General features: G+C 50.5%; 1 protein-coding gene and 1 long non-coding RNA gene across 27 annotated transcripts in view; one reads left to right on the top strand and one right to left on the bottom strand.

Annotated features, from left to right (window-relative positions):
* Positions 1-21,039, top strand: part of CAMTA1 (calmodulin binding transcription activator 1) — an 848,439-nt gene extending 827,400 nt beyond the window's left edge. For 11 of the 26 annotated variants that reach the window (XM_070079345.1, XM_070079342.1, XM_070079353.1 and 8 more), the window contains 9 exons: positions 479-666; positions 1,123-1,369; positions 2,034-2,105; positions 3,946-3,966; positions 5,083-5,276; positions 6,320-6,394; positions 8,871-8,901; positions 13,384-13,562; positions 17,845-21,039. In XM_070079345.1, the coding sequence (XP_069935446.1) occupies positions 479-666; positions 1,123-1,369; positions 2,034-2,105; positions 3,946-3,966; positions 5,083-5,276; positions 6,320-6,394; positions 8,871-8,901; positions 13,384-13,562; positions 17,845-17,908 (1,071 nt within the window). In that variant the 3' untranslated portion in view covers positions 17,909-21,039. The remainder of the gene's footprint in view (positions 1-478; positions 667-1,122; positions 1,370-2,033; positions 2,106-3,945; positions 3,967-5,082; positions 5,277-6,319; positions 6,395-8,870; positions 8,902-13,383; positions 13,563-17,844) is intronic. The other 15 variants (XM_070079358.1, XM_070079357.1, XM_070079351.1 and 12 more) reach the window with 8 other exon arrangements.
* Positions 5,568-17,850, bottom strand: LOC127493653 (uncharacterized). The gene is made up of 3 exons (XR_007924134.2): positions 15,807-17,850; positions 10,674-10,818; positions 5,568-9,701 (listed from the first exon to the last, which is right to left on the bottom strand). It is a non-coding gene; the product is annotated as an uncharacterized lncRNA (long non-coding RNA).
* Positions 21,040-21,325: the final 286 nt, after the last annotated feature.

Genomic DNA, 21,325 nt, shown 5'->3' with positions numbered 1-21,325 from the left:
CAGGCAGTGGCTGTACCTGCTCTGCCCAGTGCCAGCCCCCGTAAAGGCCCTACTTTCTTCTTATTCCCATGCAAAACATAATTGATCTTTGATGAAGATTTAGAAAATTATCCAAGATAAGTGTTTTTAATGGCTGGCTTGCAAGGCAGCATGGGTGGGGCGAGGAGGGGTGACAGGCACCACACTGATGCCTCCACCCAGCTGGCACATCATTGGATGATCCTGGCTGAGGGTAGAAGTGGGCTCGAGCCAGAAGCTCTGCAAGACTGGAAAAGAAAGGTTTTGGCCAAACTGTGATTGGAGATAATCTGGTCTGTGGGTCTCCGTGTACCTGGGCAAATCGTCACACAGCTTCACGGATGTTGGAGCTCTTTGGGCTGGGGCATGAGCTTGCCCGCCTGCACTTGTCTTTCGTCTTTCTGAGGGGCGGGTGGAGGTGGCGCCCAGCTAACCTGAGAGTTCTGTGCCCTGGTTCCAGGTGAACATGATGACCTTAGCGGAACACATTATCGAAGCCACCCCCGACCGGATCAAGCAGGAGACTTTTGTGTCCCTGGAGCCTTCCGTGTTGGAAAGAACGGAGCCTGCCGCCGTTAGCAGCACGATGAGCTGGCTGGCCAGTTACCTCGCTGACGCCGACCGCCTGCCCAGTGCCGCCCATATCCGGTCAGTACAGGTCTGGGGGCTGCCCCCCAGGCTCAGTTCCCAGATGTAGCTGGGGGCGGGAGAGGAGAGCTGTATTTGCTGAATGCTGTGTAACAGGGGGCCTCCCCTTCCCGGGAAGGAGGAAGCTTTAGGGCAGGCCGCACTGCCGCTTGGAGGTGCACAGCCTCACCTCCTCCTCCCGTTTCTTGCCGTGGCAGAGCATGTGTCCCCACCACCACCACTCCGGGCGGGGGAGCGGCCCAGGGCTGCTCCTGCGGAGTGCGGCCCTCAGCTCACAGCAGGTGCTGAGTGCGAACCTGCCCGTGGGTGGGACAGTGGCAGCGCTGGGTGTGTTGGGCAGCCTCCCTCGTGAGTGGAGGCGGCTCCTGGCGGTCACGATCGCCTCTCGCTGGCTGCCCTGGAGTGGGTTGTGCAGCTCAGTCACGAGGCCGTCTCTGCTTTCTCTCCTCCTTGCAGAAGTGCATATAGCGAGCCTCTAACCCCGCCCTCTAACACCAGCTTGAGCCCTGTCGGCTCCCCTGGCAGTGAACTAGCCTTGGAGAAAGCTCCCCTCCCCTCGGCGGCAGACTGGTCGGAATTCCTGAGTGCGTCGACCAGCGAGAAGGTAGAGAATGAGTTTGCTCAGCTAACTCTGTCTGATCGTGAGCAGAGAGAACTCTATGAGGCTGCCAGGCTTGTCCAGACAGCTTTCCGGAAATACAAGGTAAAAGAGAACGGACGGACTCTCGGTGTTGTGACAGCTTTGAGATCTGGGACGTTGGCCGGAAGTCCCGGTCGTTGGAACTGAAACCTAGACCGGGCCTTTCGTTGTGTTTTGTTTTCCTCTGAGTTGACAGAACTTGCATTTGAAGCTTTCGTGTTGCATTAGATGATTTCTCCTTTGCAGAAGCAGCGGGCGGTTGTCGCCGTCTCAGCCTGAGTGGGAGTGACAGTGGGTGTGGTGGGAAACTGACCTTAGATAGAGGTTTCCAGCCGGAGGCCCAGGAGCTGACTGAGGGGGCTCCCTTCTCCATGCCCCCATGGAGTCTCCAAGGGGTCTCTGACCCTCCGCCAGAAAGGGGACCAGGAGAGACCACTGGCGTGTGGAGGGACAGTGCAGCACCCGCGCTACCTCGCAAACGAGCGTTTGTGCGGTCTCCTGCCCCTGCAGATGTCGGGGTTTCGTTTAGAAGCAAGAGTAGTCGAGGGGTCCACTCTGCGGGCTCGTTCGCCCCAGCGTGTGCTAACCGTCGTGCGCGTGGGAAACGCAGGGCTCGTTTCCGAGCAAGCTGAATTACCTGGGTGATGATTCTCTTTCAGTTTTAAGAAAGTTGACATTTCTCACAGGAAATCCTCGCTGATCTGTGCCCCTCACTTTACGCTTTCAGGGCCGACCGCTGCGGGAACAGCAAGAGGTGGCTGCAGCTGTCATTCAGCGCTGTTACAGAAAATACAAACAGGTGAGCCCCGGCCCTGGGAGTCGCCGGGCCATGGCGTGGTGCTTGGCCAGGGGCCACCATATCTGGCACCTGATGACAGAGACTTCCTGTGAATTGGCTCGATTGAAAACCAAAGTGAAACATAACAAAACCACCTGCACTTAAACCTATGCCAGAAGAGAATAATGGTGCAAACTTGTGGCCTTTTAGCACTTGTCACCTCCCGGAGCTGCCCCCCTCTGCTGGTCTGGGCTGACAGCTCGTGTTTGAGTTGCGAAGCCGTGCGCCCATGAGCATGTAACCGCGGTAATTTGGGAGCTCCAGGAAGTTCCGTAGGTGCCTGGAGAAGGTAAATGCCACTCCTGCCATGGACGTCGGATTACTGAGTGATGTCGTCTCTGGCCACTTTGCTTTCAGCTCCTTACTCACTTTAAAAGGAAGAATTGGAGCCGGCGCCGTGGCTCAATAGGCTAATCCTCCACCTAGCGGCGCCGGCACACCGGGTTCTAGTCCCGGTTGGGGCGCCGGATTCTGTCCCGGTTGCCCCTCTTCCAGGCCAGCTCTCTGCTATGGCCAGGGAGTGCAGTGGAGGATGGCCCAGGTGCTTGGGCCCTGCACCCCATGGGAGACCAGGAAAAGCACCTGGCTCCTGGCTCCTGCCAGGATCAGCGCGGTGCGCCGGCTGCAGCGGCGGCCATTGGAGGGTGAACCAACGGCAAAGGAAGACCTTTCTCTCTCTGTCTCTCTCTCTCACTGTCCACTCTGCCTGTCAAAAAAAAAAAAAAAAAAAAAAAAAAAAGGAAGAATTGTAAAAATCTTGGCGGATCAGGAGCTCGGAACATCTTAAATTGCCTTTGCCTTCCCTCCCTAGGAGGCACAAGAATCACTAAGTCATCTTCCCTGGGTTTGTTCCCCAGACAACACGTGGGGGCCCATAGACTGGCAGTGGGCAAAGGGACCCGGCAGGCGTCTGCGGGGTCCCCGGTGGGGACCGGGTCTCGGGGCACACCCCCTCGTGTACCCCTACAGTTCTCCCACATATTTCTCCTCAGCTGAAGAAGCCGAGGCGAAGAGGCATTCGCTAAACATTTAGACTTTTTTAAATCATCGAGGCAGCTGTAAACTATTAAAAACCTGAGTTTTGACAATAAAATTCAGTCTTGTCAGTATATTTCTGAACCTCTTAGTAGGCCGTGCTCTAGGTCGGTTTTCAATTTTTATTTAAAGAATAAGAAGTGTCAAGACGTACACAGGGGTCTTCAGGAAACCCATGGGAGACGCACATCATCTTTGACCACAGTTTCCCAGCAGGCTTTGGAAGTGCCCGTGTATCAGTCTCACAGAAACCCGGGGTTACGTTCTGTTACAGTCCAGGGCTCGCTTCCGTTTCTGACCGGGGTTCTGTTTTCTCCGGTTTCTCTCGGATGACGCCCGGGGCGGCGCAGAGGCGTCTCCAGCTTGTAGCCGGTTGAGTTCACGATCCCAGAAAATGAAGGTTTATTGTGCAAACGCTGACACCACAGTACCGTAGGCCTGTGGCAGGGGCCGCACTGGCTCCTGTCTGGCGAGCAGGCGCAACCTGAGCACAGACAGCCACAGCGTCAGGGTTTCCAGTCTGTGATGAGCACAGTGTTTGTTCTAAAACGTGACTTCGGGTTGTTTTCTTTAACCTCCTTTCAAAGAAGTCGTTATTTTTGGAAGTAACGGCAGCTGTCAGAGGAGTGTTTTGGAAGATGGAAGGCATGACTGTAGCCACTTTGTTTCGTGTTTTTTCGGATGGGAGTTTTATTAGTTCTGGTTTTTTATTCCATTATAAGCAGCAATCTAACATTAATCTTGTATTTTCTGTTTCTCCCCCAAGCTGACATGGATAGCCTTGAAGGTAATGACACACCCAAGCCCTCTCACAAGCCATCCCACCCAAGTCACAAACCGCACACATCGCCAGCCCCTAGCAGGGCGGGCCCCTGTCCCGAGGTGGGCACGTGGTCATCAGTGAGAGGGGTCTGGCAGGATCGTCCCAGGACGTCCTCTCGGCTCACGTCTACCCTTCCACGCCAGTTGCCTGCAGCCCAGAGGCCGCCAACCAGGCGTCCCCTTTTCCCGGCGGGCTCCACGGTGGCCCCTGGGGGCCTGAGTGTGCCGTGTGCACAGATGAGGGTGACAAAAGCCCCACTTGGGCCACGCGTTCTTGTTGTACAAGACTGTCAGGCCCGTGGGTGAGAGGGCAGATCCTGGCGTGGGCCCTCATTCCCCTCACACATCCCAGGGTGCAGGGAGGCGGAGACAGGGACTTTCCGAGGGGCGTGTTCCTGCAGAGAGGAAGTTGCCGTGGTTGTCACTCCCGTCCCCAGAGTCACGGGCGCTTTGCTGCGCCCCTGCTGCCTGGGGCCTCTCGGCGAGGAGGAAGCCAGCTCTGTGGCTCCGTCCTGCTCCCGAGCAGCCCCCGGGTCTCCCCACTCTGCCACGTAGCTCTCGCGAGTGCTAATCTCTCACAGGTTAAACTGGCTTAAAGGTGTCAGCGTTTCATGATAAGCCTCGTATTTGGGACCTTGTAACTCAGTCAGAGACTTGTCACCCGGATGACAGTTGGAAGTCAGCTGCTGACGGCTGCGCAGCTCTCGGTGTGGGGGCAGGGCCGGGGTACAAGGAAGGACACACGGGTCAGACCTGGATAGGAGACCTCAGGCTCAGAGCAGATACTGAAAATTTTACTGCCTGAGTATGTTTTCAGACTCATCGGAGTCTAAGTTTGTTATGGTTAAAACTCCTTTCCAAGAAGGGGAACTATTTTGAGGGAAAAGCATGTATAAAGCAGTTTTTGTTTAATCTGAAGGCAACCCTTCTAGTAGTCCTTCACAGTTTGGAAAGGTAGGTGAGGAGATTCCTGCTCTGTCTCTCGTGATGAACCAAAGCAGAGGCCATGGGGGGAGCGGGCCCAGGGGCGGGCGAGCTGCTGCAGCTGCGCTTGTCATGGCCTGGCCTGTTCTCCCCGCAGTACGCACTTTATAAGAAGATGACCCAGGCGGCCATCCTCATCCAGAGCAAGTTCCGCAGTTACTACGAACAGAAGAAGTTCCAGCAGAGCCGCCGCGCCGCCGTGCTCATCCAGAAGTACTACCGGAGCTACCGCAAGTGCGGCAAGAGACGGCAGGCCCGCCGGACGGCCGTGATCGTCCAGCAGAAGCTCAGGTGGGTCCCGGGGCAGGAGACGGCCTGTGCGGGGCCTGTGCGGGGCACTGGCAGCCTCTGTCTTCTCCGTGCACTGCAGCTCCGTCACGTCCCATGGGTAACTCCTGCGCTGCCGGTCTCTGTGTGCTTAGCGCCAGGTATCTTGATGTCACCACCTAATTTCAACTTACCTCGAAATGGGGGAGGGCCAGAATCTCCACTCAGAAGGTCTTACTCTGTTTAAGAAGTCTAAGTGGCAGTTGTCTAAGATGCAGAGTTGCTGCTACATGGAAAACCTTGCAAGAGTAGCTAGGGTTAGAGAGGGTCATAAAAGCTTGCAGCAGAGTGAGGGAACGCTGACGTAGAAAGATTTTAGGGGTGAGCGTTTGATGCAGCGCGGCCCACATCCGAGAGCCTGAGAGCCGGGGTTCAGGTCCTGCCTCCGCCGTCCATCGCGGCTTCTTGCTCAGCGCGCTCACCCTGGGAGGCGGGAGGCGACGGCTCAAGTACTTGGGTCTCCACCACCCACGGGGGAGACCCGGATGGAGTTCTCACCTCCCAGCTTTGGCCTGGCTCAGTCCTGGCTGCTGTTGGCATTTGGGCAGTGAGCCAGTGGATGGGGGAGGGGGCAGAGTGGAGAAGATTTTCTCTCTCTCTTTCTCAAATAAATTAAATATTCTTTAACAATTTTAAAAATGGAGAAAATAACAGCCCAAAGAGAGTATCAGACTCAGGCGAGTCAGCCTCTACACTAGGAACGCCCGTGTGGTGCCGGATGTCTTTTTCGACAGAGTGAGTTTGTAAGGAGCTGTGACGGGGCTTTGAGAGAGGACTTACTTTCAGTCTTTATATGGCCTCCCTGAAAGTGAGGGGAAGTGCCCAGCCCCCCGTCCTCGTCCAGTGACGCGCAGACTCAGTGCCCTGACAGCCGCAGGTGCCCGTGTTGTCGGGTTTGCCCCGTGAACCATGGAAGTAAGTCATTGGTTACCAGGAGTCGGCCTCAGGCTTTCGCACGTCAGGCTTCACAGCGCCCTCCTGTGACAACAGCTTTCTGACTTTTTCAGGAGCAGTTTGCTAACCAAAAAGCAGGACCAAGCTGCTCGAAAAATAATGAGGTTTCTACGCCGTTGTCGCCACAGGTAGGTGAATCTCGGTCTGTGCGTGTCCGTCGCCGAGAGCGAGGCGGCGGCCCTGCCCGCCTTCACCGCCCACCGGCTCCCGTGGAAAGCTAATCCCTGGCAGGCAGGCAGGCAGGCAGGCAGGGGCGCACCCCGGATTACGGCGGGGCAGTGGAGCCCCTGAAGCAGCCAGGAAGTCGCCGCTGGCAGTCGCCGCTGGCGGCGCTCTGGGAACTGGCCCAGACCCCGCGGTGCCTGTCGGGCCAGGCGGCTCAGGCCTCGGATGTGAGGACGACGTGCCGCGTGCTGCTCAGCTCCAAGTGCCCCTTACCCCGTGACTTGCAGGCCGCGTTGCAGTGTTCTTGTAATCCCTTCCTGTGCCAGTGTCTGTCCAAACCGAAAGCACACGGAGTGTTCTGTGCCCCAGCAAAGGAAGGCGAACTGTCAAGGCCACCCAGGTTCTGTGATGCAGAATTTCCACTAAGCAGGTGGCGCCCTCTGCTGGATGTGGGGTGGCTGACAGGAAATGGCCCGGCAAAGCTGTGCAGGGTCAGAGGTCGCTGACATCCTGGGGGCCTTGCACTTAGTGGGAGGTGGGCTCCGCGGCCCCTCCCCACAGGTCCCTCCCCTCGCACGGGCGCTTTCTTGCTGAAGTTGGGGTCTTCACTCACACCCGGGGGCTGGAGAACATCATTTTGCTTCCTCTAAGTTTCAGTCCAGCCCAACCTCCGTCACAGTGGCCACGTCTCCCGTGCGCAGGGGGCCTCCCCAGTGGTTTGGCTGTGTGTTCCCTGTGCCTCTGTGTCTTAACACCTGCTGGAATTTGATCCTCAGAGGTCTTGTGTCACTGCCATTTGTATTTTTCTAACTCCTAAAACCATCGGATTGCTAACTTTGAAACGTTTGACCTTTGAGACTTCATAGGGTTTAACTGGTCCCTTGTACCTTTCTCTAAATCAACAAAAGAATTCACTTAGATGGCTGTGGAGGGAAACACGCGCTGCCCCTATGTTAGCAACAGGGAAAACAGGAAGAGGGTTTCCGGGCCCGACGAGTGTTGTCCAGTGTGGAGGCTATGACGAGGTGCAGGACTGGGGGCTCCTCATTGCACACGGCAACTACCAAACGAGACAGCAGACTGCTACCAAGACTCGGAAGTAGGAAGTCCTGTTCAGAAACACATATGAAGCGTGGGACTCGGCTGTCACATAACGATCTTGATCTCCAAGCTCGCCAGTCTCCTGCCTTGCCGCTTTGTCAGACACTCACCTGGCATCTGAGCGCTGGGGACCAACACCAGCAGCTGGGGTCTCCCGTCTGGCGAGCACCGCGGACCTGGCCTGCCCTCAGCCCGACGTCTCCCTTGTGCACTCTGCCTCCTTCCCCATCCCTCTGGCTCCTGCAGCACCGAAGCCAGGAGACTGACCACCGGGAGCAGAGTCTCGTGGACGCTCTGCAGACGGGTTGCGTTTTCAAGAGCATTGCTGTGGCACAGTCCCCCGCTTTCCAGAATGTTCACAAGTGAACTTGGACTCCGCGATCACCCTCATTTCTTCGAGTCTTATCTTCAGACATTGAATATAGGTGGAGGTAATGCAGTCCTCTGGATTTTGAGCAAAGCACATAACGTTCTACACTTTTTTTTCTCTTCCTCTTTTTTTTTTTTTTTTTTTTTTTTGCCAAAGCCACGCCCTGTTTGTACACTGGGTGGGTTGAGAGAGTAGAATGCTTCAACAGGACATAAACTCCCCGAAGGCCCCTACAAAGGTCCCCTGTTTGCTCTCTGTGGGCTCCAGCAGCTGGGAGAGACTTCACGGAAGACTTGTAGCTTCCTTCGGCTTTCACCACTGAGGAAGGCCGCCAAGAAGGCTCGGTGTGAGGAGAACACGAGATGCTGGGCCCTGAATCCCCGTTCATTATTTGGAAACAAGTAAAGATCGTTGCTGGCCCTTGACCTCATGTTGACCAGACGTTAGATGTTAGGAAACAGCCCAGGGTTTCCCGTGACCGCTGTGTGTGGCCTGCAGGACTGGTGTTCATCTCCCACTCACTCCTTCGTGTTCCACCGAGGAATGTGAGAAGATGCTGAAAAGCTGTGCGTGTGCTGCCATCAGACTTGGATTTCCCTGGGGGCTTACGTCACCCTGGTGTCATCCTGGGCCGCCTGATACTGTTCTAAGGGAAACTGTCAATGTCTGTTGTCCCTTAGAAGCAAAGTCCATATTAAAGAAAACCTCGTGTGGCCCCTCTCAGAAGGGCAGGTAGACAGGGGCTTCAGGAATCAGTGAGAAGTGGAGACCCCGGCCCTGCTGTAAGACTTAAAAGTCAGTTGGTGAATTTTCCACCTGCTCGTTCCACATACCCCACTATCACTCGCCTTTTCTTTCTCCCCGAAAAAGAAGCCATTTTGTATTCCCTTTGGTTGAAAAGCAGCTGTTTGTCGATCCTGCCGTGGCCCTCTGCTAATAGCTCTCTGGTGTTGTTTTGCTGTCTAAAGCCCCCTGGTGGACCATAGGCTGTGCAGAAGGGTGAGTGCAGCTGCCTGCTAGCCAGTTCCTCTTCCTCTTCCATTCTCGGTATTTTGCTTTTTGCTTGCTTGCATGGGGCTGCAGCCTAGGTATGCCAGTAAGTTCCACCTCCATTTTGAATGAAATGAAATTAAATAAGAACTAACCCCGATTACTAACACTGCCGTCTCGCACAACAGGAGAGCAGTCGTGTACGGTAGACATACAAGTGCATGAGTGAGGGAGAGGGGGGCCCTCCCGGGCACCACAGGGCATGCGCAGGCTCGGTGGAAGAGGCCTCCCCTGTAAAACAGTGGCCGCAGCACGAGTTGAACCCTAGTCAAGGCTGCGTTACGAGAAATAACTCAGCTTTTGCCAACATTGCCTGAGCAAGAAGGCACAAAGCCGGTCAAGTGTCTTGTTTAGGACGACTGTGGCCGAGTGCGCTGCCCCTGTAGTTTGGCTTTCTGAGTCTCCCTCTCCCTATGTGAGGAGGTAAGTCAGACACAGAGGCTTCCTTGCCAGACCCGCCCAGCACATGCGGTGTCACGCAGCTTCCAGGGCCAGGCTGGACAGAAAACGGGGGTGGGGGAGGGTGTGACGTCTCCCGGACCTGCGCCCTCTCTGCGCGGTGCAGAGTGGCTGTTCCAGTGGGGTCCATCGTTTAAAGAAGCGGCAGGGAGTCGGTACTCCACAGTAGGCGCTGCTGGTTTTCCTGAGATTTCAGAAGAGGTGCTGATTTGTCAGGCAAGAGGCAGAAGACGCCGCCAGGTGTGACTGGAACACACCTCAAGTTACAGTGAAGATTGAGCGTCAGAAACCTGTTAAAAAGCAGATAGAATTCACTAGAACTGGACTTGAGTTCAGATGGATTTGTTAGCTTTTTTTTCTTACGAATTTGAAATACGGGCCTTATCTCAATCAAGTATGTTCAGCACCAACCCTAACTTCACATTAGTACTTTATTCAGTCCTTTTTAAGATTTCTCAGAGAAGACCATAGCTCAAATCTTAGAACCTCTGACCTCTGGAGGTGTGAATTATGTCCCAGTAACCACACTTAGATGCTGGTATTTATCTACTGTACTCTAAGCCAGGGGTTGGCAAACTTCCTATCAATATCATAGATTTTATATTTTTTGCCAGGGGCTTGAAAACTTTTTCTTTTTTTTTTTTAAATATTTATTTTATTTATTTGAAAGACAGAGTTACAGAGAGAGGTAGAGACAGAGAGAGAGGTCTTCCATCCCCTGGTTCACTCTCCAATTGGCCGCAATGGCTGGAGCTGAGCTGATCCAAAGCCAGGAGCCAGGAGCCTCCTCCGGGTCTCCCACGTCGGCGCAGGGGCCCAAGGACTTGGGCCAATTTCTACTGTTTTCCCAGGCCACAGCAGAGAGCTTGATTGGAAGAGGAGCAGCCAGGACTAGAACCGGTGCCGGTGTGGGATGCCAGCATTTCAGGCCAGAGCTTTAACCCGCTGCGCCACAGCGCCGGCCCCTTGAAAACTTATTCTGAATGGGCCAGAGAGTAAATATTGTAGGCTTTGAGGCCACACAGTCTGTCCCAGCCACTCTCCCAGAGGAATGGCCGTGGCCACATCCTAATAAGACTATTACGAGAATGGACGCAGGGTGGGTCCCACCTGGGTCCCAGCCAGGGGCCGCAGCTTGCTGGCTTCTTCTTGCGTCACGGCCCTGTCTTTATGGAAGACTAAACCCATGGGTAGTCACTGCAGAAATTTGTGTTGAGAAAAGGAAAACAGAGCAAAATGCAGCTCCACGTGTTTACGTTTACCTGGGTCAGGCTCTTCAGCGTCCGGCAGCGGTTTACAGCAGAGGTGACTCAGGTCCAGAAGGTAGAGCAGGCTCAGAGACGTCTGCGTTGGAAATGCACGAGAAACGGGGGATACTGATGGCCGCCTCTGCCGGCTCCTCCCACCCTGGCAGACACAGATGATTTTTCTATTTAAAACAAAACAAACAAACAAAAACAACTCCTCCAGGAGAGGAGATGCATGCTCTCGTAGCGGTGCAGCCGGCAGCTGCAGCGGGTTGCATGTCACACGCAGGGAAGCGGCGTCCTGGTAGAAGGTTGTTCCTGCACTCGGGAAGCTTGGGCGTCTCAGTTTGTTACCGGCACTCTCTGCAGAGGCGCTCACTGCCAGCGACAGCCCCCGCCTCCACCTCTCCAGTGCCTGCTGCATCCTGTCGGGAGCTCCCGAAACTCTTACTCATGCATGGGACGCTGGAACCTCATCATGGCCCTTACGCACGCCCACCCCTGCCCCCCCAGTCTTTAGGGAGTTTGAGTGACAAGAGCTGAGCAGCTGTCTGAATGGACATGGCACTTCCTACAGCTTTGCCTAACTGCCCATGACACCTCTCCTGGTTCTCACAGCGGCTCTGCCCCCACCACCCCCAAGTTGGAGTCACCCTGGGGAGGCAGAGCCTTCTCTGAGGAGGAGTCTGTTTCTGGAATGTCACAGAATATAATGTGCTCATTTTGTTAATTTACGAAGCACTCCTGTCTGAGGTCCTTTAGGGTGTTTGCATCAACAAGCATTTGAAAGCTTAGATTTGGGGCGGTGTTTGCATTTATGGGTCTCCATCATTGACCCGATCTGGGAGGAGAGGTGAGCAGAGGGGCCGTGTCCTTTGTCAGAATTAAGACCCTGTGGGCTCCCAGCAGCCCAGCAATCAGAAAATACCATTGTGTATGGAAATGAGTGGGGAAGAAGCACCAAGCCGCTGCCTCCTGTCCCTTCAGGCTTAGCCCAGGTCACCCACTCACTTCAGCACTACAGTTACCAACTTGTGGATGCTCCCCTAAGGGTTTTGACTTTTATTTTTTTTTCCTTTGTCTTGCATGTGAATTGTCCACTTAGGAGGGAACTTCAGAGACAGATGTTTAAATCAGTTTTAATTGTTTCTCAGGTAGTTTAGGTATTACACCAACTTAAGCAAATAACCAAAGGACTTTTGTGATGTAAGAAACTTTTTTTAGTGAGACCTAGATTTTTTTTTTAAGATTTATTTATTTATTTGAGAGGCGCTAAGTTACACAGGGAGGGAGAGGAAGGGGGAGAGAGAGAGAGAGAGAGAGAGAGAGAGAGAGAGAGAGAGAGAGAGAGAGGTGTCTTTCATCCGCTGGTTCACTCCCCAAATGGCTGTAATGACTAAAGCTGGGCTGATCTGAAGCCAGGAGCCAGGAGATTCTTCTGGGTCTCCCACGTGGGTGCAGGGGCCCAAGCACTTGGGCCATCTTCCACTGCTTTCCCAGGTCATTAGCGGGGAGCTGGATTGGAAGTGGAGCGGCCAGACATTCCAATGGGATGTCAGTGTCGCAGTTGGAGGCTTAACGGCTACTCCACAGCGCCAGCCCCATGAGAAACTTTTAAAGTGCGCTGAAAACACCTGCTTCCAGTTGGATGGGTGTGAGGATGTCTAACAGGAAAAACCAGGGCAGTGCACATATAGAGGAAGTAGCCGATGACAGGCTTTGGAACAGACTCCATCTGCCTTAAACACAAATGCCCTTTTTAAGACAGAAAATGGCTTTCCACTTCTCTCCATGACTTTTCTGTAGCAGAAAATTATCTTCGGCATGAGAGATGTCCCTCCCTGGAAAGCAGCTCTAGGCAGATCCCTGCTTGCTTTGGGAGTCAGACTCCTGGGAGCAGTATTTTGTTACCATGAGCAGGGGCAATTCTGCTATGTAAATAGCCAGTTGGTAATCGCCCACCCAACTGTGTTCAGCAAAGGTTGGGTACACGTGTCCTAGTGGACTAAAAGGAAAAACACTTATTGGTTGCACTTCCCCCCCCCTTTAGTTTTTATTAATTTGAAAGAGAAAGAGAGGCAGAGACAGAGATATCTTCCATCTATTGGCCAAAGCCAGGAGCCAAGAGCTTCTTCCGGGTCTCCCATGTAGGTGCAGGGGCCCAGGTACTTGGGCCATTTTCCATTGCTTTCCCAGGCCATTAGCAAGGACCTGGATTGGAAGTGGAGCAGCTGGGACTTGAACCGGTGCCCACATGCCTTGCAGGTAGAAGGCTCTCCCCACTGTGCACGTCACCAGCCCCTTCGTTGCACATTTTTAAACAACAGATTTTCTCTGTATTTGAGAATGGAGTTTTCTAAACACTTCCCTCGCCGGAAGCACCGGCCACTTTGGTAAGTAGTGATTTCAGGGACGCGGCTCTGCCTTACGCTTCTGACAGCTGCGCTGTGACGTGGGTCCCCTCTGCAGGGCTTTCCCGGTTCTGGAAGTCACACGTACACTCCCAGCTCATGGGAACAGCACCTGGAGGCCTGCCCCTCGGGGGAACGGAGCCAGGGCCCGGGCAGCCCCCGCGGTGTCCCAGCCCTTCAGCTAGATTTGCCGTGAGGTGTAGTTTCCACGTGGCCCAGTCGGTTGGCTGAGCAGTAAGACGTGAATGTGGGATGTGTCATCGTGGGTGTATTTGGACTCTCCGAAGTAACTTTGTCTCACTTGCCTCTTTTAGGAAATGGATGTTTTTGGAAGACAGTGGTGTGCATTAAATCGCAGACAGCAGGCTCTGTGTCATTCTTACCGGGCCTCTCTGTCTTTTTTGTTTTGCAATCCCAATGAGATTTCTGGAAAATGGCGAGATCTCCCTTTCCCTAAATTCCCCACGAGCCTTTGCAGCTCTCAGAGCAACAGGTAACTCATCAGAAAGCCGCCCTGGCTGCCCCGATCTCTGACGCGCAGCCTTGCGGGAAGACACCTGCTGGCCTCCACTGACTCATGAAACATCTCTGGCTGAGCATTCCCGAGCAGATGGAACGAAGCAGCTGTGGCCCTGTGCTTCCCCACGCAGCCGTTGTTCGCTCTGGGTTTCCTAAGTTGTCACCGGACGTCTGCTGGAAACAGACCCCGTGGCTTCTGCTGGCTTTCGGTGCTGCTGCTTCCTCCATCACTTCAGTCACTCCAGTACATTACGATGCAGCCACTTTTTTTGGGGGGGGGGGTCTGGTTGAGACTACAGCAGTATCCCAAGGAAGGCGATGAGTCTCCTTAGCCTGGAACACCCGGGAAGACCCTGGGATTGTCCCCCAATTTAGTCGATGGTCACAGGCGAGGTGTTGCTGGCCTCATTGCCCCAGCTCCAGGTTACTGGCGGGAGGTTCAGAGATGCCCGCGGAGCTCTCCGGAGGGGACAGCAGCTCTGGTTCCCATCCCGTTAATTGTCTTTACAACCTCAGGAGAGAGAAGCTGCTTTTACGTGTCTTCCACGTAACAGGATTCAGACAGAAGTGCAATTGCAGTGAGATTTTTTAAAGTGACCTGGACATTTTTAGGTTCATTTTAGCCCCCAAAGTGTCTCACAGTTACATTCCCTCAAGAGAACCAAAATCCCAGGTCCCCGTAAGAAGGGGCGGGGACTGTTGAGCACCTGTGTTCTGAGTAATAGATGTATAGTGGCAGACACCAGATCCTCAGACTTAGTTCCAACTTGAAAGACTCGGGTCTGTGTGTACCGAGCTGACACTGAAAGCACACCTACAACACAGGGAATACCAGGCAACTGATCTTGGTTTCTAGTTTACACAATTTTTTTCCTCCCCTAAGTTTTTTAGCTATTTGTATGTCACGTGAACACATTTGTGAGGTGTAGGTAGATAGAAAAACATCAGCTTTTAAAGGATGATGAGTAGGCCTTAAGCCGACAAAAGCTTTGGAAATAGCCCAGAACCTCTTGGGGATCGTTCACTTTGTTGACCGTAACAAGGCAAAGACAGATTCCTGTGGTAACAGGAAGCGCTCTGATTCTACATCGTATCAGAGAGAGGATTGTTCTGTTTCACTGGGGGCAATGTAGTATTCTGACATTTTTCCCAGTTGACATTTAATTTAAAACAATAAAAATCACCCCTCACCTCCTGAGTCATCCAAATGACACAAAACTCTGGTGTTTCAGGAGGGTAGGGAGAAGCTGCCCAGCTTCCTGTAGCCTTCGGGGGCCGGTCAGCACCTGCATGGTCTGTAAGATGCGAGTTGGAGAATGGGGCTTGGGTTCTTGCTGCGTGGTTTTGGATTTAAAATCCGATTGCCTTGTAAGATCAAGATGCACATCTTATGCAGAGGCCTCCCCCAACCAAAGCCTTGTAGTGAGACCAGCGCAGTGTCTTGACAAAGGGGGACATCCTGGCATTGAGAAAGCAGAGCTGTCAGTCTCATTTTCTACGTGGAACTTTCCAAATGGCTTCGATTTTTTTTTTTTTTTAGTAAATTCTTTTGGAAAAAAAAAACAAACAATGAAATAAGAATATTAAGATTTTTTTCTGTTAGTCTGAGATTATTAGAAGCATTTGAAGTCAAGCAAACCTGGGTTCAGATCGCTGCTGTGCTGTTTATTAACTGATCTGGGGCAAGTGGCTTCCTTCCTGTAAGTCTCAGGTTCCCCACTGACCTCTGGAGGTGACTGCAGGAGGTAGCGAATCCCAGCAACCTGCACAGCACCTGCGAGGTCGTCCACGTTTCTTCCTCTTTCTACCTTTTCATCTAATTCCTCCTTTAATGACTTCCTGTAGAGAAATGTCTGTGCCATGTCCGTCATTCTAGCATCATGTGAAACACTAGCACGCTGCAGTGACTTCATGACAAAACCAAGAATGAAATTCTCCATCACTCAGGAGTTACAAGAGCCTAGCACGTGTCTGTGATGATTGGGGTGTCCTCATTTGTCCCAGGCAGACATTCTCTGTTCGTGGACGCATACCCCTCCTCAACTTGGTGATCCGTGAGGCCATCACTAATTTTATAGCAATTTTTAATGCAGTAACTCTAAAACTTTATGAAAACTTAATTGGTTTTCTAATTAGTTGTGAGAGAAACTGAAAAAAAAATCATTGAAGAAACCAATGTGACCATTTAACTAAAAGAAAAAAATTTTTTTGTACATACCCTAACCAGCTGATACCAGGTTCTTTGGTAGAAACTGTAGGAAACATCTCAGCCTTATCATTCACACTCCTTTGTAGTTCATCTCAATGATGGACTTCACATTTTTGAGGCAGTCCTCTTCACTCTAGGAAAACTGAGAATGGATGGAAACCTCATCAGCGATGGAGTCTGTTGCATATCTGTGAATGAGTTCTGTGCTAGTGCAGAGATCAAATACAGCAGCGGTAGCATGCGTCTTTGGCAGTGACCGACAAGCGGGTCTGCACAGGTGCAGAGATTGCATGTCCAGAAGGGAAGGTGGCATCGGCGCATGCCTTGCATTTTTCCAGCCAAAGGGATGTTAGCATAGATACTGCATGTTTAAAAATTGAACAGAGACTGTAGCATGTTTCAATTTTTAAAGGCCATTTATTAATTATGCATGTCCAAAAGGAGGGACCTAGAATGATGCACTGTCCCGTACTGTGATAGGACCCAAACCACCTTAAAAAGGTATTCATCCATGGTTTACTTGATTATAAAATGTAAAACCAGATAACATCTGGCTCTATTGTGAACCTAGCAGTGTATTCCAAACGTGCCTGTTAAAAGAATCCGAGATTTAGGAGCTAACTGTCACATGTACGTGTCACGCGAGGCCCAGCCTGGGCTTGGTATAGGTGCAGAGTAAATCAAACAAGCGAGTTTTCAAACACAGTAGCTCTGTTGGGTGTTGCTGATGGAAACGTGCTGCAGCATTGCTTCTGGGGGCCTCCTGTGTTTGAAGAGGCCGTGTCAGCCCTGCAGAATTCCCAGAAACCCTCTGTGTGGAGGGGGGAACCGCAGTCACCTTCTCTCGTTGCTGGGACAGCGTCTCGTTCCGTTGCTTCTGACCTGGGTAGCACAGGAATGAAACCTCTTTTTAAAAGCATTTTCTTCCTGCTCAGGGATCTGTTTAGAAAGTAAACTAGCATTTGTTTTAAAATGAAATTTTAGTTTTACTGGTGCGACTTAAGGTAACAGAAAAGACTTCTTTGAGAACTGGAAACTTATTTGAAATTATTGACCCCTGTATAGGTCCAGAACAAGTCAGACTTCTTGTCTTGCTACCGAGGGAGAGAAACTAATGCTTCTCTTGTACCAAAATCAGACACTCATTCCCTTTCTGGAGAAACAAATGCTACTGTGTAGCATGCTGTACTGCAAAGCCTGACTTCATGGCCTGCACTGACTTCATCTGGTTAATCAGCTGTTAGGGGAACTGATAATTCCTTGTCAGTATAGAGGAATGTTCCCTCAGTTTACAGCTGCTTGCCTGCCACCCAGTCTATTCAAAAAATGGGCAAACTTTTAAATGAAAAATACAGATTGGAGGTGGTAATTAATGATTTGCTGATGTGGCTTTTCCATCAGTCCGTAACAGTTCCATTTAAATTTGCTCACAACCGTATATTTGATAAGCAGAACAGAGTGTGTTATCAGTGTTACACACACACTTGCTGTCCATCTGGGGGCCCTAAAGAGAGAAACCTCAATGTCTTTTTAAAAAAAAAGTCGCATGTGGATTGGAAGAAGAGAAAATCAAAGACTCCACAGCACACAAGGGCAAGAGTGAATTGTGCAGAGGTACTCAGGTTCAAGATAGCCAAGACTTCAATTCCTCAGTACACTGAGAGCTACAATGAATGTATGTGCACTTCCCCTGTGGAGCTCTAGGGCTTAGTGGTGCTCCAGCCGGCCCAAAAGTCATTTGAAAAGGTAGCCTTTCCTAAGCTGACCCTGTTGTTACACTCAGTACAGGAGACTGATTTTGCTGTTCTTAGAGCACTTGATGGTACAGCACATTTTAGAGCAGACAAGATTTTTAATCACCCTAAGAAGGGTCATTCTTCCCTTTCGGGTGTTTTTCCAGCAACTTCCCAGAAGTTTCTTTTGCCATCAATCCTGAAGAGGGTTGCTGTCCTGGCTTCTCAGTCCAGAGCGAGTGGTAACGCCCCTCTATTCAGTCACAGTTTCACTATATAGTTATCACCTGGTGTTTTCTTTGTTTCTCTTCCAGAGTGAAAGAGTTGAAAAAGGCCAAGGAACTTGAAGACATACAGCAGCATCCCTTAGCAATGTGACGTTGCTTTTTCAGACTGTTTTCATTTCTGTTTTTAGCAGAGACATGCAACAACACAACTCACACACATGCGCACACACACATGCACACACGATCCCTCTGCAGTTTTGGGGAGATCAGCTGCAGGATTTTAACAGGAATGTTTTGGTCATTGCATTTGCACTTTCATGGACAACTTTTAATTTGATCAGCAAGACATCTTGGAACTCAATCTTCTGTTGGATCACAGGAAAACCAGACACCGGGAGGAACTGAAGAGGCTTCATCTTCAGAAGAAGCCGTTTTCCTTCTCATACAGGGCTGCATTCAAACATCGTGTGGAACTGTACAAATATTTATACCAAAAATACAGCTAAGGAAAGGTGGGGCTACCTGAGCAGCAGCAAGGATGCCGTGCCTGCGCCTGTCGGTCATTGCCAAGAAGGTGGATCTCTGGGATTGGTTCTCAGTGGAGGGCTCAGATCATACAGTCTGTATCGGGTCCGTGTGTTCTCATTTCCTTCACTGTTTCTTTGTTCGTTTGTCTTGTTTGTTTTAATCTCTACAGCACACTTAATGCAACTTTTAAAATCTGCAGGTTTTTAATGTCTTGTGGAAATTTGCAGAGGGGCGGGTGTGTGGCAAACGGGTAATGCATGGGAAATAACAAGAAACAGCTTCACAGAGTTTAAATTTATTTTCTTGTCCCCACCACCTCCCAGAAGCCCTGCGAATAACTGTCTTGTCCCTTCTCTCATGTTCAGCACTTTAATTTTTTTGCCTTACTTTCATGTGCAATGAGAATTACTTAAGAATTGGGAAAGCATGTAGCCTTTTTTAGTAACCTTGGAAACTAGCACTTCTAAGGAATCATAAACCTTGCCTGGACATTTGCCACCTAAACGATCAGTGTGGTGCTGCGTTCTGGCCAGTAAATTCCATGTTTTTGGCTCTATCTCATCCAGCGGAGCGGTGTCTGTGTATATACAGAGGGTAGAAATGAAAAGTGAGAAAATATTTGAAAGGGATTATATTAATTGCTAAATATTTTATTCACAAAGGTCAATAACATGGCAAGATAAAATTATTTGTATAGTTTTGTCTGAATGAGCGAGAAAAATGTGGATGTATTGTTTGTATATATTGTATATATTAAAACAAAGAGATATGTGCATGAAATCAAGAAAAAAGAAATGAACAAAAGCAAAGCATTAGTGGCTATGGTCTGTAAAATGAAACAAAAAAATCCTTTATTTCACTATAAGAGTACTTTATTTTAAATGTTCTTTAGAAGAACATTTTGCTAAAGCATGACTAAACTGCAAAAAAAAGAGCTACTGTATTTAGACTTAGGAAAAAAGGCAGAGTAACATTACTTAAAAAAAAAAAGGATATGTTTACATTTAATTTTGGCTACCAGGAGTTTAGTTTATTTTATTTAAAATTTTTTTGCCAATGGTGCCAAGTAATGTGAATGCTAATATTGCTTAAGAAAATTAATTTAATTTTGCAAAACAGATAATCATAAGAGAAATCAGTAAATAGCCTAACACCATCCACTCCAACAAAGAACACTCAGAACGATCAAAACCTGACAAAAAGAAACGGAATGCAAAGTAGGGAAATGTCACATTTTCATATCTCCTGCTGGAAACCAGAAAGTGAAGTGAAAATTGCACACACACACAAATAACTCAAAAGTGAAAAAGATGCAGACTGGCCCTGTAAGGGACGTCATGGTATTTAACTCTTTCCACATAACGAGGAGCCAAAGAAATCTGATGCTTTTACAAATTAAACTACCAAGGTTGAGAGAATGAAGTTCGCGTTGCTGACGCCAGTTTAAAATGCCCAGGCGAGGCCGAGCATCCGTTGGCAGAGGTGTTTTCTCTCGGTTCCAGTTGCCAACTGTGAGTTGAGAACTCGAGGCCTGTTGTGAAGCCTATCAGAATTCGCGAATGAGCTTTTAAACTGGTGTCTCAGAAGGAAGGTGGACACAAAAAGATTGTGGTAAAAACTGGGGTCAGTGCTCTTGGTGCCTTTTCTATAATTGTACTTGTTTTTTAATTACTTCCTTTCACTGCCAACCTCGAATTACTGTACAGTATACGTCTTTCTGCTTTGTGACTGGCTTTGACAACAGTGACAGCCCCACAATGAGTAGCCACCTGTACATTTGTAAACGACCTGACTCCATTTTGTTTTTAAATGTGTGGGTTACGTCGCAGCTGTGCGGTCCCCCAGATCCCCGTTGTTTGACACGGTCTGACCTAGAGGAGGACGCTGAGTATTCCAGGAACACACAGTCGCATTCATAAACGGGGAATGTGAAAGCCAGCTCTTCCGGGATACCCTCTATCCACACTGGATCTGGATGTTCAGTCCATTGATTACGGTACAGTAACTGATCTCTGACCAGAGTAATGACCTCAGTGGATTTGCTTTAACCCTCACACTATTTTTATTTCAAAAGATGTTTCACATGCTACATTATTAGCTGAGTAAGTTAGAAAATTCCAGATTAGAGACTTACACAGAATTGGGAGGGCTCTTACGGAGGGGATGGGAAGTAGGTTCCGACCTACCAGTCCAACTGTGAATCCTCGGTGAGGGACAAACGCACTTCCACTGAATCGAAGCTTTTCTGACCGCTTTCTCTTGGTTGTGAACCTTAATTTCGAATATAAGATGATAGGTAAGCGCAGCTTTCTTGGATAATCTGAATTCCCAAGTGCCAGGAGTAGGATTTCATTATAAAATTAATAGCTAATCTTATTCTGTCTCCTGAAGATTTAATTGCTATTCTCGTTACCCATTCGAAATCAGCTGTACTGTGTGAACGAAATAAAAGACAATAACACGAACCCCCTCTCTGGCTGCACGGTCGCTTCTGGCAGTTCCACACAGTAGTTGGCGCCCAACGGGGGGTCCCTGAGACTTGCATGTAAAACTAGTCTAGATGTCTTCTTTTTTGTAAGTTTTATTTTTGTAATTGTGCATGTAAAGCATCATTGAATCAATGGATCTGTTGAAGAACTCAGCTGCTGGAAACCATGCAAAATGTTTTGAATTGCCCTTAAAATATGGAAAATGTTTTCTGAATGCTTTATATTCTTTCTGCTGTAAATTAAAAATGAAGAAAATTTCCCCATACTATCCGTGTTTTGCTTTAACTTGACCCGTTCCCGGAATCCAAGGGGGTGAGCACGTGCCGGTTCCCAATGCCAACCCGTGATCCCGAACAGCGCTGGGCGGACGCCTTCCTGAGCGAGAGTCAGTCCTGCAGACGCCCAGCTTTGCAGTTGAAGTCCCAAGCCCTGGGCCAGTGTCCCGGCCAGCGGCCGTCCGCGCCGGCACCGTCCCACGCCCGTAGCGGCCCCCGCCGGCTCCTCGAGGCCCCCGGCCCCGCCGGCTGCCGCGTGCCCGGCGCGTGCCCAGC

Source organism: Oryctolagus cuniculus, chromosome 7 (genome assembly GCF_964237555.1).
Source record: "Oryctolagus cuniculus chromosome 7, mOryCun1.1, whole genome shotgun sequence".
NCBI classification, from domain to species: Eukaryota; Metazoa; Chordata; class Mammalia; order Lagomorpha; family Leporidae; genus Oryctolagus; species Oryctolagus cuniculus.
Note: the sequence above shows the minus strand (reverse complement) of the source record. Positions and strands in the feature narration are given on the sequence as shown.